Source organism: Hermetia illucens, chromosome 2, assembly GCF_905115235.1.
Source record: "Hermetia illucens chromosome 2, iHerIll2.2.curated.20191125, whole genome shotgun sequence".
Lineage (NCBI taxonomy): Eukaryota > Metazoa > Arthropoda > Insecta > Diptera > Stratiomyidae > Hermetia > Hermetia illucens.
The window spans coordinates 33041984-33059852 of NC_051850.1; the positions used below are offsets into that span (position 1 = coordinate 33041984).

Here is a 17869-nt window from a genome sequence, read left to right on the forward strand (position 1 = left end):
ATCAGCGAGGCTATTAGGTTCCCCAAACGGTATATCAAAGGAAACGTAGCACCTAAAAGTCATACAATTTCATAGCCCTACCCAAACTCCAAAGAAAGAAGATAGAAAGAATAGCCATAACACAAAGCATTGAGTCACTCTACACCGCACTTGAAAATCAGCAAAGACATCCATGAAAGAATGGGCGAAATGTCGGTCAACATATGGGAGAAAATCAACAGGCCCTACACCTGCAAAAAGGCCACAAAAAGGAGCATACTACGCTCAGCACAACACAAATGGGCCAGGAGGCAATAAAGAAACTGAAAGAAGAATTCATACCTCAACTGCGTGAACCACAAATCCAACGAACACTTTACCCAGGAATAGCTTCCTCTACTCAATAGAGGCTTGAACTTCACTATAAGGCATCGTAGGGAGTTAAATATAAACCACAAGACGCAAAAGGCGGCATTCTAGAAGAAATTCGGCGACTACCAGCGCCTCCAAACAAACCGGCACAAGGAAGAGAGTATGGTCTAACCACCACAAAACCATTAAGGAGTTGAAATAGAGACCCGTTTTCTACTTACCGGTAGAAAAAGGGAACGTAGTGGTTATCATGCATAAATAAGCATACGACAACTTAGTAAGTAAAAAGTTGGAAGAAGGTAAATTTCATATCACCAGGAAGGACCCTCTGCCAGACTCCGTTAAAAGAGTGGAAAGGGCTCTGATGGAATGCAAACCCGTTATTAAGAAAGCAGAACTGCGAATGCCTAACCCATCCCTGCCCAGAATCAAATGCTTCCGCAAAATACATATAGAAGGCAACGAGCTCAGAGAGATAATAGCAGCAACGAATTCACCGACCCAAAATATTGCGAAGTGGCTCCTGGAAGAAGTCAAAAGGTTAGCTCTAAAAATAGGAAAACGGGCAAGGGAAATAGTAGAGAAGTTGTTGCCAAACTCATCGAGGCCGGAAGGGTACAAAATGATCAAATACTGGTATCCTTCGACATAAAAGCGCACTGCCCAAGCGAGGAGGAAGACCAAACTCTATAGAAAACTGGCTTTTACATATATGAGTGAGTCCTTTTCACATTCAAAAATGAGTTTTATAAAACAACCTCCGGGAGATGGCAGGTCCCCAATCCCCTCTCATCGCTGCAATGCAGGTATTTATGAAGAATGAACTCAAGGAGGTTGTGGCATCCCGAGATTCTGGATCAGATATGTGAACGATGTACTATCAATCATCGAAAGGGAAGAAACAGGAACGATCCTCAAGAAACTCAACCGGGCGCACAGAAAAGAAAGCTTCGTATAAGCGCCATTTTCTTTTGCACAACTTTGAAAAGAAATAATTTATGCGGTTTACCATGTGTACACTTAAGGACCTTTTCCAGAATTTTGATTTACTTCATTATTTCGGGGAACCCCTTAAGAGAGGTTTATAGTAAATTTACTAAAAAATATGTCAAGTGCTATTATTAGCCTTATTAGGGCGACAGACAGGGGAGTGAAAATAGGCCCGGTTATGTGTCATTTTAAAAAGCAAGTGAAAGCATATAGCAGTGCGAAGACAGAAGAAGAAGGAGGGTCATATACGCTAGAATTCGGGAGCTGTTCCAAATTACACACTGTGCAAAGGGAAGATAAATATGAGCCATCGTCATTTTACAAACAGCAACAAAAACTCGGAATGCAGGAGAGCCCTCGGCGCAAACCGCAGATGAGATAGATACAAATCAATAATCAATCTAATCCAATCAACCATCGCGAGATGGCGCAGAACTTACTTTCGCAGACGATTCACGACAAAGACACTGATGTGGGCATAACTAGGGAACCATATCGGAATCAAAGCTGTGTAATTTACGCCAGAGACCAAACCAGCTATACAGCTGATATTCCTTAGCGCTCCCCTGGAGAATATGAACATGTGCTGAACTTTACGGCGTTGAATGCTTGATGACGAAAAACCGAATATCTTAACGGGGAATTACGCGAGAGTTTTTGACTGGGGCAACTGGAAAATAAGTGAAAAGAGACACGTTTCCCTTGAAGCATTCGCAGAGCTGGTACTTACATTAAGAGCTCATACATTTTTCAAGGAATAGACCTATATAGTAGACCCTACATACGGAAGCGCTACATTATCCAGAAGAGAGACTTTACATATTAATGGTTACCATACCAGGGGTACCATTCTCACTGGGACCACCAGGCAACCAACGTGAAGATCAAACACTAGCTCTAAAGAGAGAGCATCTAGCCAGATGGACGCCGCATGCTTTTGGAGAGGGCAGATTTGTCGCGGCACTTGTAGTCGATATATTCCTGAATAGAAGGGCCACAACAAAAGATCAGTCAGATTACCCAATGTGTCACGAAGGCCTTTGATTCTACTTCACCTAGAACGTGACTTGTAGGCATCCCAGGTACTGGCGACATAATGCTAGAGGCTGCATGCTGTGGAGCTTTGAAGGGAACCCTTTACCAACGATTGAAAGGAATTATAACAGCGATTGAATGGTAGCGTAACATAGGGGACCCGAAGAAGTCGGCATCCTCGCAAACTAACCCAAAAAGCCATGCAAACCCTTAGATTACCGCGGAAGGAAGACAATTTTAGTAGTTTTCCAGACATCCGGGTATACGACATAGTATCTTCGAATCTTCTGATAGTATACAATGGGAAAGATTATATATACAATAGCCTGTTATAATCGACAATGGCAATAGAGCGTCAGTAAAGGTTTCAGCGCAAGAATTAAAGGAGAACTGAAGATATTTGGTGCATTTGATCGTGAATTACTTAGTGGCAAGGACTTTAGTACGGGACCGATCGGGGCCCAGAAATAGCAAATCATTACAGTGATGGTATCACTCACGGCACTGGACCTCCTGTGTGATGTATATAACGGAGTGCTTGCGCTTTTTGTCCCAGAAAAGGGTACGTTTGTCGACCTTCCCTAGCCACGACCGTTGAGCGAAGCACTTGAAGAAAATGGAAGTCTATGCGATGGAGACAGTAAAAGTAGTCAAACCCTGATTAAAAAGGGCCCTAGCTGATGAGAAAATAGAGGCCATCTTCATACCGAAAGTAGAAATATTGAGAGATGTAGGCATCTCTAAATCGACCTCGGGGTACTTGTTGATGTCAAACTAAGCAAGAGGGTAACCTAGAATATGCTTATGAAAACGAATCTGGCGCCACTACTGCACTTGCACAAATATTGCCAGATATTACCGGGTCAAAAAGCAGAGAAGGATAAGATGGTGCGATCAATTCTACATATTATACGCGCTCCCTACATAGATGGTTGAGCTTGCAAACTCGCAAATCAAATTTATACGGCTTAGGGAGGATGGCTCTGATAATATTCAACCCTTTTAGGATCATTTGCAATGAAAAAGTTTTGCTGGTATCAGGCATGATCCCACTCGATATATTTGCGCAACATGTGCGCACGTGCGCCCTCGTAAAAAGCAGGAATGCGGCAAGCTCGGAGTCACTGGCAACGCAGATGGGACGGGCGAGCATCTACCACATTACCCATAATACGATGATTGCTACAGACATGGATCTCTGCACCGCTTAGAGTTGAATGATTCTCCGAATTGTCCTACATGGGAGAGCAATCGAATGTGATTTTTCACTACGGGGAGATTCGCAAGCAAAAATCTGACTGATGCGCTGAAAGCTTACTTTTCCCCGGAAGGTATCGTATAATATGATACAACTGAGAAGATGTTCAAGTTGGAGTGCAGTTGCCCCTACAAATGTAAAGATTCAAAACCAACTGCTAAAGGAGTCCAGGGGGAAGAAAATTGAAAAGCCTAAAAACATAACAGCCTAAAAGATATCCGACGGAGTCGGGCCTGAAGACGCCGAGAGAGAGATTCTGGAGATGAAGCATCAACAAATGACCTTCACAACCACCTGAAGAACGTTATCATTGATACGGCCACAAAGATGCTTGGCCCCAGCCGGAAGAAAAGTCGGAACGGCTGGCGACGGTGATGACGATGAATGTAAGCTAGCTATGGAACGGAGGAATGCTGCATACCGAGTGATGTTGCATTCTCAAAGAACGCGGGCACACGAACTCCGTCGAGCGGGGAAGCAACTTCAAAGACGGAAAAAGGAAGCTTGGGAGAACCAACAAGTCTGTGAACTATAAAAGTACAAGGAGCAACCGCACCAGAGGCGCAAGTTTTACCATCAAGTCAGCAGGATGAAGCCTTACTCACCTCGATGTTCATCCTGCCGAGACAAAGAGGGAAATCTGATTTCCGATAAACCGACCAAACCAAATCAAAATATCGGCAAGTTGGAGGTCCCGCCAACTGAAGATGACGGACTAATGCTGCCACCACCAAGCATAGAAGGAACAGTCCGTGCCATTCATCGGCTTGAAAACCATAAGTCGCCACGAGCCGATGGAATTACGGTGGATGGAATTCGACCAGTTACACCAGGTGGTTTATCAACTGATGCTCAAAGTCTGGGACAGCGAATCAATGCCTGACGATTGGCAACTCATTTATAAAAAGGGGGATATCACGCTGTGCAGCAATTATAGAGGTATCAAGTTGTTGAGTACCATCTATAAGATATTCTCCTTGCTAGGCCGAATAGCCCCATTTGCGCAGAACATCATTGGACGACGCTTCACTCCAGGCAACAGATCAGATTTTTCCTCTGCGGCAAGCGATGGAAAAACTGTTGGAATATGAACATCAGCTGCACCATCTTTTCATCGACTTTAAGACCGCCTATGATAGCGTAGCCAGGGTAAAACTGTACCTGAAATTGATAAGACTGACTAGGCTGACCCTGACCAATGTGCGAGGCCAGATAAAAGCAGCAGGATCACTCTCAAAACTATTCAATATCAACAACGGTCTAAGACAAGGTGATGCCCTACATCATGGGAAGAATAACCCGAGATGTATAGTCTACCTCCATCGAGCAGGCGGCGCGAGATCTTGGGCTGCACATTAATGAAGGCAAGACGAAGTACATGGTGGCAATGTCAGCGAGAAAACCAAAAGCAAGAACAACATCAAATCGCACCGGTCAAACGGAAACAATAAAGATAGGAGAGTACAACTTTGAGATCGTTGATAACTTCTCCGATCTATGGTCGAAAATCACAACCGATAACAGCTATGACGATGAAATCCGCGCACGGTTGTCAACAGAGCCTATTTCAACTTACAAAAACTGTTTCGTTCGAAGCGTCTCACCATAGGGTCGAAGCTCTTACTATACAAGACTATAATCTTGCCAGTCCTCATGTATTCCTCGGAGACTCGGGTTCTTAGCAAAAAAACTGCGAACTCTTGGCCGCGCACGATAGAAGAATCCTCCGAAGAATTTTTGACCCCCTACATGAGGATGGACGATTCTGTAGCATACATAACGACGAAATCTATGAGCGATACGACGACCGTCTGGTCGTGGATAAAATCCGGCTCAACAGGTTGCGGTAGGCGTGTCACCTAATCCGTATGGATGAGGATGATCCAGCCCGGAAAGTCTATAAGGGCAATATCTATGGTAGGAAAAGAAGACAACGTATGTCAGGACGCCAGGCTGCTTTTAGGGATATCAAATTGGTGGACCTCGGCGTAAAACCGGGATCTCTGGAGTTCCTTATTAAGGCAGACCTAGATCGGATACCGGTTATTGCGCCGTTGATGATGATGAAACATGTCCTTCAAAGATTTTAACATTTCCATGTAAATGCAAAAATGAATCTACATAAGCGATCCTATTGTCTTAGTATCTGTAATTTTGTTGAAGATATTCCTTTTCTGAATAACCCTACTAGGAGTTAGATGGAGGAGAACGCATCCTCATATATATGTGTAAATGATCACCGTTAGCTCATCATCACAGTGTTTATGACTGCAATGTTCCAAACTCAAAGAACTAGAATATAAATGAAGCAATTAGTCAAAAACCGACATAACGAGTACACCATGCCCATCCAAGGGTTTCTTAACAACAATATATATTTATGATAATTCACTGATCTCGAGTCGTAGCCCTCAACAGAGAATGAAATTTAGCAAAAGGGGCACGAAAATACACAAGACAGGATTGCTGGTAAAATGGAAATTAAATCTGAAAGAATCTCTTGTCATCCATCTTCTTTACAAATTATCTAACGCTGTTCACATGGCTTTCCTATTTCACTTAAATCATTGTATCTTTTCAAAAATCTCTAAAATCTGTCATATCATCATAATTAAATTCCTGTCGCGGTTGATCAAAAACCTCCAAACTACTATACACATCCGAATTTTTCTTCAAGTCATTGCGTCATCATCACCATTTCTCATTTTAAGGACACAGACTCTATCATTCATGTAAATTCCCAGCCAAAGGACAAACTGCTACCATAATCGATTCCCATCTGAAAGGATCTAGTCATTGAAAATTTTTCGATATGTTTACATATCACCTATTAAAGGGGTGGACACAATAATCATGACGGTACTATCTCTCCGTAGGTACCTGTGTCTCCTTTTTCTGGTGACCGATTTGTCTTTAAAGCAAACAGGATGAAATGTTGTTTGTCCAAATATTTGGATGAAATAATTACAACGTACTGAAATTCTCATCGAGGTCTCTACGCGGCAGGATAACATATCATTATATTAATTGGATGTGTAGGCTAGCCGCCGGCTTATGTACGCATTCAATTAAGGAGAGCACAGCGGATGATTTTAAGTTGAATAATTGAGTGATGTTATTTCAGGGATGAAGAAATGGGTTAGTGCTCATATGTTCGTGGTGCACAATGAAAGGGTGAAATTAGGAAGGACACAAAATGTGGCGGACATGTGTAATAATAAATATGTCGTTTGAATGAAAGCTGTTATAAAATGATTTGCACTTTCGACAAAGCAAACAATTTCCATAATATTCTTCCACATAATTGGTAGAGAAATTCTTTACATTGTATACCGTACCTTGCTTAAATTAGGTGTCTAATCGTGAAGCTGAACGCCTGATATATGTATATGAAGCCAAAAAGATCATAATCCTCATCGGGAAAAGCATTGGTTTCAAAGAGATTAGATATTGTCTTCTATATGTGTCAAGCCTAAAATTGATAGACCAGCATATATTTCGGGAGCAACTTACCCCCTTCATCAGTACATTAGCTTTGTATGAATCACGATATATTAAAAAAGAGTTGACACTTTTATATGCATGTCGAATACATTCAATTTCGCCATAAAATTTCCTTTATGAATTTCCATAGCATTCGCCAGTCCCGTAGCTTACTTCCAAAAATGATACCTAGAATGTTGAAGACTATACTTACCTATCGAAACCCGAGCTTCTTTCCTTCTGTTCATTATAATGAATATTACTGCCCATTCCAGGAGCAGGGAAATAACATGAAGGACTAAGGGGTCCTGATTACGCCACTTTCAAGAGCCCCTCTTTCCGTCTTTCCGGGGTAAGCACCCAAGTCTTTTAAAGGGGACGACTGACAGTTGCGTCCAAGGTAGAAGCAACCAGTCAGGCGCTGCCTCACCTCTTCCCTGGGAACAGTTTAACTGGAACATGTTAGAAGGTGTTATTTGCATCCTTATATAAATACATGCGCAAACACAACATAGATCTAAATTAGAACCAAAGTGAAAACCGTTTTTTTCAAGCCTGCGCTCGATTGCCTAAGTATTGCCATCAGTATTATGACGTCCGCAGCACTGGAAGCTGCCCGAAATCGACTCCCCATTCATTTGGAGGTGTTACAGAAAGCGGCTAACGAGGGATACGGAGTTGACACCATTGACGAGTAACAAGGCGACTAATGCGACCATGCGTCCATTTGGAAATTCCTTGGCAAACATCTTCTGGCTCTATAATCTGCGGATCATATGGTTTCCACGAGTCTTTCAAGATTGGAGACTTAATAAACTTCGCTGACTGATTGGTTATTGGTCTCATGCGTATTCTGGGAAAATTCGATTATGGAGCTTGCCTGATCTCTCGACAAAATGACGACCATATTCCACGCGCAGATATATGCTAGCTTTTTGACCATTCAAATATGTTCGGAAAGAAGCGCAGGCAGGCAGGAGGCCATTGAAAAGGCGAGACAATGCGATTGGCCTAACGAAAAGTCAGCTCTTTGGAGCTACGACTCTCCCCACTAATGTAAACTAACTGCCCTTGTGTTTTTGAAGGTTGCTTTCAACCCCTTTTCCAGTAATGTTTAAAGTAGGTGAAGTACATTAATTTGGCACTGTATGATTGGAGATATCTTCTCCCCTTTTGGTTTCAGCCTTTCAGGTTTGTTAGACTAGGAGGAGGAACATTGTGGAGCGCTTAAAATATTTGCACTAACTTTCATGTTTACCCTTTTTTTCTTATAGTTCGATACGAAATTGGAGGGTTCATGGTTTACTAATTCGGCTACCAGTATCATTTTTAGGCACATGCATACGCTTGTTAATTCCTCTTGATCATTCTTTGCTGCTGATTACTGCTATCGATACTGCTGCTACCCCTGTTGGTGAGGTTGTTGGATTATCGAAGGTAGTCGCTGCTACTACTGTATTTCTACTTGGTTTAACGTCCTTTCTTTGAACGGTATAATATGCTGAAATTGATAGATAAGTGCCTGCTGGCACTCCAGTTACTAGACCACGAAGGCCTTTTGCTGCTACAATTCTTCATTTTCTTCAAACGCTCTGTGGGGTCCGAAATTCCCTTCTCCTCTGATGACTCCCCTGGGAGTGTGGTCTCAATTCTCTTGAAGGACATTTCATTTATTTGTTTAATTTATTGAAAGTAAGAAGCAATACACAAAAAAGTAAATTTGTATTTGGATGTTGTCCTCATAAGGAGGAGCAAGCAAGTTGTTTAATTTACGCTTAGAACTAAGGAAGAAGACAGGGTCAAAAGACCCAAGCTGTAGAGGGTTGTAGGACCAGCATAATCTCGAGATCGGATAGTGAAACTAGCTATCGAGTTCCATAAAAGGCACTACGTTTACTACGGGAAGTAACATCCGAGGAGGCAGAGCAGCCCATCAAGCAATTATGGAGTTTGAAAATTGCACCAAAGGAGGATTGAGAGTGCGAAGCCGAAAATGATATTCCACGCGGGGAAAATTTATTTTTCAAAAAGAGGAATTTGTGTTGTACACCTGTCACAGTTGCAAAAGGGAAACCAAATCACACACACATTCAACGATGATGCTAATAATAAATTTGGAAAAGGTTAAGGAGGGCTAGATTAAGGTAAAATCAGAGGAGGACGATGAAACCATATATTTTGGAAGCGCGGTCGATAATGTCAGTGAAGTGGAAATTGAAACGAAGCTTGTCACCGAAGATTATACTCAGGTCTTGAAAAGAGGTCAGTAATTGAATGGGTTGTCCATCAAGAGAGTAGGAAAACGATGTTGAGGAGGGTTTACGCGAGTAGTGGTATTTACTGACATTTAGTGTGAGCTAATTCACCGAGCACCAACGCACCAATGTATCTAGGTTGGATTACAAAAGAGCACAGTACAGCGGGGATGAAACAGGCGCAAATGATTTAAGGTCGTCTGCGTAAAGCAAACACCGGCAGGTGAAGATAGAGAGGAGATCATCACTCAAAAATAGGAATAGTAAGGGGTTAAGTATGAAACCTTGATTAACACCAGAGGAAGGAGAAAAGGAACGGGAAGAGTGACGATAGAAAGAAACTCTGCAGGAGCGGTTTCATACCTAGGGGGAGAGCCATGCGATGTCAATTATCTGGAGGGATCGAGAAGTTCAGCAGAGGTAGTCTGGAGAAAGGAATATTGTGCTTAATGGCGTCGCAGGGTATAGAAAGATCGGTGTAAATTACGTGTATTTCCTATCGTTAATTAAGGCATCTAGCAACGAAGTTTATCTAAAAGATTCGAAGCAGTCAATGTTTCACAAAATCATGCCACTCTTTCGTAGACGTTATGCTAGAGGATTTTGGATCAAGTGAAGAGGAGAGAGAGTAGCACGGTAGCTCACAGCTAAAGGGTCTCCACTTTTGAGGATGGGAATAATAATAGCATCTTTCCAAAGATAAGGAAAGTAGTATTCTTCGTATGCTTCCGTTGAAGCTTATACATAGGGAAGGGGGGACATATTGTTGCAGTTATCAAGAAAGAGGTTAGGAAGGCCATCGGGACTAGGTCCCACATTGGACTCAAGCTGGCCAATAAGAAAGTCAACCAAGGAAGGCGTAAGGAGATGAACGGCGCGCGATTCAAAGCAGCCTGCACGTAGAAGGGGCAGTGCATATGCAGGTGAATGTTTTTATGGATCTCCATGGTGAGTCAAATTTGATAGGAACGCAGATAAATAGTAACAGTAACAAGTGAGGAGATCGGAAAGGATACTATTAAGATTACTAAAAAGTTCGGCAGACGTTAAAATAGATAATACAGGACTCCAGTTAATTGAAACCAAGGCTGATTTGAGAGTGTCAAAATTGGCTTTTAGCAAACCGAACTTAGCTGATTTTCGGGTAAGATTCAAGTTGAACTGACAAATTTCCGCTTCAAATGTAAGTGCGAAACGGTGATTATCAATATTGACATACGGGGATGTGCAAAAAAATACGCAGGGGTAGCGCTCGGACAGATTGGAAAGGAGGTATCTAGAGTGGAGTTCAGTGAGTTGTTGGTAGTGTTTAATTGCAGGGCAGAACAAATATTCAAGAAATAAAAGAAAAGAAGAAAGAGCGGGAGGGATTGTTGGCAGGAATTGGAGTTTATGCTAGGATGATTATGCCAGTTAAGCTTGCAGAGTATAAAATCCCTGTAGGAAAACAAAAGCAAAGAAGAAAACCTGGGAACAAGAGTTCAGACAATCTGTCAAACAATCCTTCATGTAGGTGAGCCGGCAAGCACAGGGGCATTATATACAAAATTCAATGAATGGAATGCAGTTTTGCGGGAAGTCACCTAAGACAATACAATCATAAGGGCAGCCACAAGGGGGAAGATGAGTTTGTCGTGAAGTGGATGTTTAATTGCAATTAAGACACCACCGCCAGTGGATTTACGTGATAAAGCCTGGTCTCTGTCGCAACAGAAAATGGATTTAAATATTTTATTTTCAAGCCAAGTTTCAGAAATATAGACGGCAAGACGATGCTGAGCCAGCGCGGATAAATTTTAACCTCTCAGCTTGATTCTTAAACCCCTATCATTCCTGTAAAATAAGTAGGCATTGAAGACGAAGTTGGTTGCATACATCGGTGAGGAAGGCGGGCTGCCATGCAACTCCAGCCAGAAAGAAGAATTTGCGATTGTGTCAAATTCTTGGGGATAAATTACTTTGAAAAAAAACTATCACTCGGTCGGAATTCATGTATTTTGTTAATTTAACATATACCGATAGTGAAAGTAAGTCAACTATATTCTTGATGTTCTCCAATACATCGTCCGAATATGAAGCGCGCGCTAGCCTGGAGACAAAGAGTTGACTGTAAGCCTGCTGGATGACCACCAACACCCTTTTTTAATTTAATTTTTAATTAAAATCGGTACAATGTCTGTCTGTCTGCCTGTCTGTCCGTCTGTTTGTCTCTCTGCCAGTCTGTCTGTCTTTTTTTTGTATGGATGGAGGTGAAAATCTTACAAAAAAAACTGCTGCGCCGAGTTGCAGCAGTGTGTGGGATTCGCACACCTTAAAACCACCCTACTTTCTCCTTCTTCCTTCCACGCGGAACCTCTACAAAGCATTACTTCGCGGGGTGGACAGCGCTTTAAGCGACCAAAGCTTCCGTTCTTCGCGTTCCCTTGCACGCTTCTCTTTTCCAAGTTCCTGCTGTATACTTTTGATTGCGGAGTTCACCGTACACCAGTGTTTCTCCGGCTTCACCATTTCCCCGACGATGTTCTACGGGCTTAGGTTAGTTTCCAAGTAGTCTTCCAGACTCCTCCTTTCTGAGAAAAATCGCGGACAGTGCAACATAACATGCTCCGGGTCCTCAGGTGTGCAACCACATTCAGGACAAAAGGAGGAATCATTCAGCCTGAATTGGTGTAGGTATTTCCTGTAATCACCTTGTCCTGACAGCGATTGCGTCAGATGGTAGTTAATCTCGCCGTATCGTTGCTGGATCCACTCCTCAATACGGGGAATCAAAGTGTAGGTCCAGCGACCCCTCCGCGAGTCGTCCCACCGTTGCTGCCACTTCTCCAGCGACTCTCGCCTTACCGCTTTTCGATATTCTTCAGCCTTTTCAGAAGGATTCATTTTCCTTTTCTCGTACAAGCAGCGTGTCTCTTGAATGTCTATCGGGATCATTCCCACAATAATACACGCTGCCTCGCCTGATATTGTTCTGAAGGTGCTGTACACCCTTAGCGCCACTAAGCGGTAAGTCAATATTACCGTCCTCCGATTACTCTCACACGGTAGTGTTTCCTCCCAAACTGGTGCCGCGTATAATAGTGTGGAGCGAACCACTCCGGCCATGTTAGGAAGCATTCGCGCTAATGACATGCTGGTATTTGCAGTTTTGCCAGATGTCCCTTGAAATTGATTTTAGCGTTAATCATCACCCCTAAGTATTTTAAAACCGGTTTCGAAGTGATGACGTGACCACCAACACGAATATTAACCGTATTCCTCTTCTTACGATCGGTAATCAAGACCGCCTCCGTCTTTTATTCCACAAGGTCAAGCTGAACCATCTCCAGCCACGGTTTTATGGCGCTAATGGTTTCTTTAGCGTACACTTCAACGTCCTCAGATTGTTTCGCGACAACAACTACAGCTAGATCATCTGCGAAACCCACTATCGTGGGCTCCTTTGGCACGAGAAGGACAAGGACCCCATTGTACATGACGTTCCACAGGGAAGGACCCAAAACTGAGCCCTGTGGTAATCCTGCGGTGATGGTGTACTACTTGGATCTCTCATCCGTGTCGTACCAAAGTGCCCTCTTCGAAAGGTAACTGTCGAGGAGCTTGGTCAAATAACTAGGGACACCCGTGTTAGCCGGTGAGCTAGCAGTGGTTGAGGCTGATTTGTATCAACCTCATTTCTTTACTGCATTCAAGCCTCTCCTAAACACTGGGCATCTGCTGCTGCCTGCAACGTACCGTCAATCCACGCTCTTTTTCTCCTTGCAAGGCATACATTCAGGCTCAGCCTTGCACTCCCCGAACATATGACCTTTCCCCCACATTTTCTGGAACTTTTTAACCTGTCACGGTCACCAGTGCATTTCGCCGCTATGTGGCCAAAGTCCAAGCAACTAAAGAAGCGCTTGAGGGACACTTGCTCTCTGAGTCGGCAAACGACCCAGCCTATTTTTACTTTACCAGCTGCCAGCAGTTTGAACGCTGCTTCAACTGATAAGCTTATGATTACCGTTTGCGTGCCTCCGTATGCCTTCCTCAGTCCCCTGGTCACGGAATCTTGCAATCCAAGTGATCCGAACTGCTTTTCTAAAGCGTCGCGGATATCTTCCTTGGTCGTGACTTCACCACTTTTTCAACCCCAGCATCACATCTCCTTTTTGGGAGCGTCTGATTCGGCTGACGTTTTCTCCAAGGCCCATCATCTCAGGATCGGATTTGACCTTCCTAAGGATATCGGCATAAATCATACCATCTTTTTTGGAGATAATAATTAATTCGGGCCGTTATCTTCTTTTCTGTGTCGCATTTTTCTTTCCGCCAAACTTGCTCTATGCTTCCTTGGTTCCTTTTTGGGGCTTTACCTCCCTTGGGTCGATTGGAGCCAGTGCTGCTGTTTCCACGATTTTGGTAACTTTGTTTGCCTTCCCCTTTGCGGAGAGAGGCCTTTTTGCTTTTTCGCGTCCTGTAAAGATCCGAAAGAATCATTCGTGCCCTTTCTACTCCTCTTTTCAAGTTTACTGCCCTTTGGATTTTGAAGGGGTGTCACTTGTGTTGCCTGGGTGACGCTTGATTTCTTCGAAGCATTTTTTTCATCGTTGTCTGTCTGTCTGTCTGCCTCACGCACGTTCCTCAGAAACGGCTATACTAATTGACACGAAATTTGGTGAGAAGGTGGGAACTGTGAACGCCGCAACATGCAGTGACTAATATCCTTCTACGTTGAGATTTACGTGGGGGGGGGGGGGGAGTCTCCATACTTGCAAAAGGGGGGTGTACAATTTTTTTCACCGAATATAGTCATGTTGGGTATCAAATGAAAGGTCCCAATTAGTACTTTCTGAAGCCAGTCTTAGTTTTGTCATTTGTTAAAAAGACGGGGAGTGGGAGGGGAGGAATGATTTCTTTAACGGACCCATTCTCAGAAACTACTCAAACGAAAAATCTGAAAATAATCACGAAGCTGCCTCTATATGTCTAGGCCTCAAAATATTCTCCGCATCAATATCTGCTCAAATTAAGTTAATAATAGTATAATACCATATTTTTGGGGAAATTGGGTAAATACCCCCCTTAAGTTTATTCCAGAGTTGTAGAGTGTAGTAGTATCGAATATAATATGAAGCATGTTATCCCCAAGTTTGAGCAAAATCATACCATTACTAACAAAGTTGCAATAGCTCAAAATTGACTTTACCGTGTAAATTTACTGCAGCTAAATATCAATATCACACTAAAGTGAGTAGTCTACACACAAATATACTCACAGAAGAAGCAAACAAAACCTTTCATACCTGAAGCGCCGAGCTTCCGATTTCCCGACTAGTTTCTGTTTCTATTAATTTTCCTGAAATTAACATATTTTTACCAATAACACAGTACCTAAACAATTTTGAGTGGGCCTATGCTTCTGCTTTGGAAAGATACTTCCTTTCGCTTTTGCCTTGATCCAGCCTTTTTTCCTTCTCAATTTACTTATTATTTTTAGGCTTTCAAATGGATCTACTTCTCCGTCTCCCAATGTAGTCTTTTCTTCTTAAAAGGCTCATCTGCGTCAAATGCACAATGCGAACTGAATGAATGGTTCATGAACGTGTGCGAACAGTTTTCTAGAAAATAGTTTGTTGTTGAAACTTCAAACCGAGATTTGAACTATCTGTACCCAAGTGTCTTACGTAAATTGATATGTCTTTGGTAATACAGGGTAGGCCATTTAATATGGGCCCATTTGTTTCTAGAAAAAAATATGAAAAAAAAACATCTTTTTTGCTGTTCATATTAAAAATCATTTATTTTAGTTCAAGAAAATTTATTCCAGCTATTTTTTGAAAATGATATCCTCCAAATGTTTGCCTTTGGCCTTGGCCATCAATCCTGCTGAAACCAGAAGCCTTCCGTGTAATTTTCTTCGATGATTGGCATGACAAAATCACGAATCATGGCTTGATAACGCTCGCCATTGATGGTAACAGAAGCTCCTTTGTCATTTTCGAAAAAGAACGGTCCGATCACCTGTTCGGCGCAAACACCTCACCACACAGTCATTTTTTGATCGAAGAGAGGCTATTCAATTAATTGAGGATTTTCGGTAGCGTAGGAGCGACAGTTTTGCTTATTTACGCCTCCATTTAACTGAAAATGGGCTTCATCAGACATGATGAAAGTCTGGTTCATTGTGAACAATTTCGACGGCCCATTTGGCATAATCAAGGCGTTTCGTATAATCAGCTAGATTTAGTTTTTGTGCTAATAGAATTTTGTATGGAAACATTTTTAAATCGATACGAATTACCCACCTGAGTGTGGTTCTTGCAATGGCTAACTCCTGGGAACGGCGATAACTCGATCTTCTCGGAGTCTCCTCAATACTGGCTCGTATGGCTTCAATATTTTCATCGGAAGGTCTTGCACGTTGTCTAGATACGTGACTGGTATTACTGAGACTACCGTGGTTAATAAATCTTGCGTATAAACGCTGCAAAGTGCTTTTAAATGGAGCACTTTCACTTTACTTTTCTTTTTACGAAATGTACATTAAGTTAAAAAAATTGGGAGCTTTTTTTAATGTAAAGCTGAATTATTTCAGCGCGTTCTTTTGGAGTGTACTGCTCCATGTTATAAATTGTCTTGGACTGACGCTTCAAACGCAGTATTTCATTAGTCAATCTGACATTCCTGCCAAAAGTTACAGGGTTGCCAGATGGGCCCACATTAAATGGCCTACCCTGTAGCTATTATTTCGAATTGGGCTGATGTCATACATAATTTCATGTATTATTTGTCAATACTATTTTTAATGAAAACTAAATACTTTATTTGTTTATTTCTTTCAGGCCTCAATAGCCAGCCAAATGGACGTCTCGAAATTCGCCCTGGACCGGAGCTCATATCTAAGCTCTGCCGCGGGTAGTCTCTACGATACATCGAAAGCAGCCCAAGCAAGTGCATATAGTGCCTATTTGGATCCTACCGTCCTCACGAAAGCCTACTTTGACTCGAAAATGTACCAGGATCGTGCCGCCAACTATGCATTTGATATATCGAAAATTTACGGAGCTCAACAGCAGCAGCAGCAACAGATGCACCAGCAACAGCAACAACACCACCAACACTTATTGAACGGTATTACGGGTCTATCTAGTGCTAGTAACATCATTAACAACAATAATAATAACAACAATAGCTTGGACGAACGAGAATCCACCCCACAACTAGATGTCGCCAATGGGCCAGGGGGCGGCGGAGCCGGTGGCAGTGCAGATAACAAGGTCCATCATCCCCATCAGCAGCCACATGCGCAACAGCCACAGCAGCAGCTGGCCGGAACCGCGGACGGTCAATTAGATGCAATTGGTTCTTATGGCGGTTACTCACAATACGGCCAAGGAGGCAGCACCGGTGACTTCCGACGGCCGTTAACGGTCATTTTTTGACCAGACAAACACTAGGCACTTTTTTGAAGGAAAATGGATCCATCTTACATTTCGATTCATGTTCGTAATTATAATTAAAAACGATAATTTATTGTAAATGTGATAAATTGGCATATTACTGGCGTCCAAAGGCCAACAAGTATTTATAGAAGCTACGAATGCAATATCTCGTCCCAGCAGGATACAATGAATGAGAGCATCTCAAAGATAAATTGTTAAAACGTTAGACGATTCAAAAATAAGGTTTGGTTTGAAACGGTTTCGAGTGGCAAAACTATTACTGCGTTTCTTATATGCACGCCAGCTTCCTGAAATAGAATAAACTCGGAGATACAACAAAACCCCGAGGGTCTGTAAAGGGTCGGGCTGCCGGCATAGCTACTCTGTGAACATTTTGCTCCTCGAAATGTCACGCGCAATAAAAGCCATTTTTAAGCACTGATTCTTGTTAAATATGTATTTTTTCTTTTACAACCTTCTCATGATATAGTTCATATTCAACACAACTCAAATGTGTGGTACTGTCATCATAGATGATCCCTCAGTTGTTTCCTTATTTATAAAGCTAGTTATCGTTCAATGTATTACGACTAGGCAACGTAAGAACCAACCAGAAAAAATTATAGGAGCTAAGCGATATTGTAAATGAACTTTATGTTGGCAGACAGAAGAAATGTAGGCTAAATAGAAGAGAGTATTTGATAAACTAAAATTAAATTAAAAAGTAAAAATAAACATAAAATAAACGTCAATATGAAAATAGAGCAAACCGGGGTTGTACTTTCTTTCCTTCTTTGCTTTGCGGTTGGGAGAACTAGGAACAGTATGGAATTGAAGGCCTGCAATATATGTTTAAGATAATAGTTGCGAACCTCTATATGCTGTGGAGGAATCCAAAAGTTCTCTAAAGGTTTATATTCACTTCTCCTCAACAACCATCCTACCTCATTTAACGCTTCACATCTAATGAACAAAGGAAGTTGATACAAATCAACTTGAACTATCGTGAGCCAAGACCATGTATAAAAACGAAATCGAAGTCCCTAAAATCAACGAGCCTTATCTCAATA

At 42.3% G+C, this 17869-nt stretch overlaps 1 protein-coding gene across 6 annotated transcripts in view; it reads left to right on the forward strand.

Moving 5' to 3' along the window:
• The window catches only part of LOC119650063 (SOX domain-containing protein dichaete), a 167155-nt gene extending 149604 nt beyond the window's left edge, over positions 1–17551 (forward strand). For 4 of the 6 annotated variants that reach the window (XM_038052558.1, XM_038052556.1, XM_038052557.1 and 1 more), the window contains one exon: positions 16200–17551. In XM_038052558.1, coding sequence (XP_037908486.1) covers positions 16200–16799 — 600 coding nt within the window. In that variant the 3' untranslated portion in view covers positions 16800–17551. The remainder of the gene's footprint in view (positions 1–16199) is intronic. The other 2 variants (XR_005249231.1, XM_038052560.1) reach the window with 2 other exon arrangements.
• Positions 17552–17869: the final 318 nt, after the last annotated feature.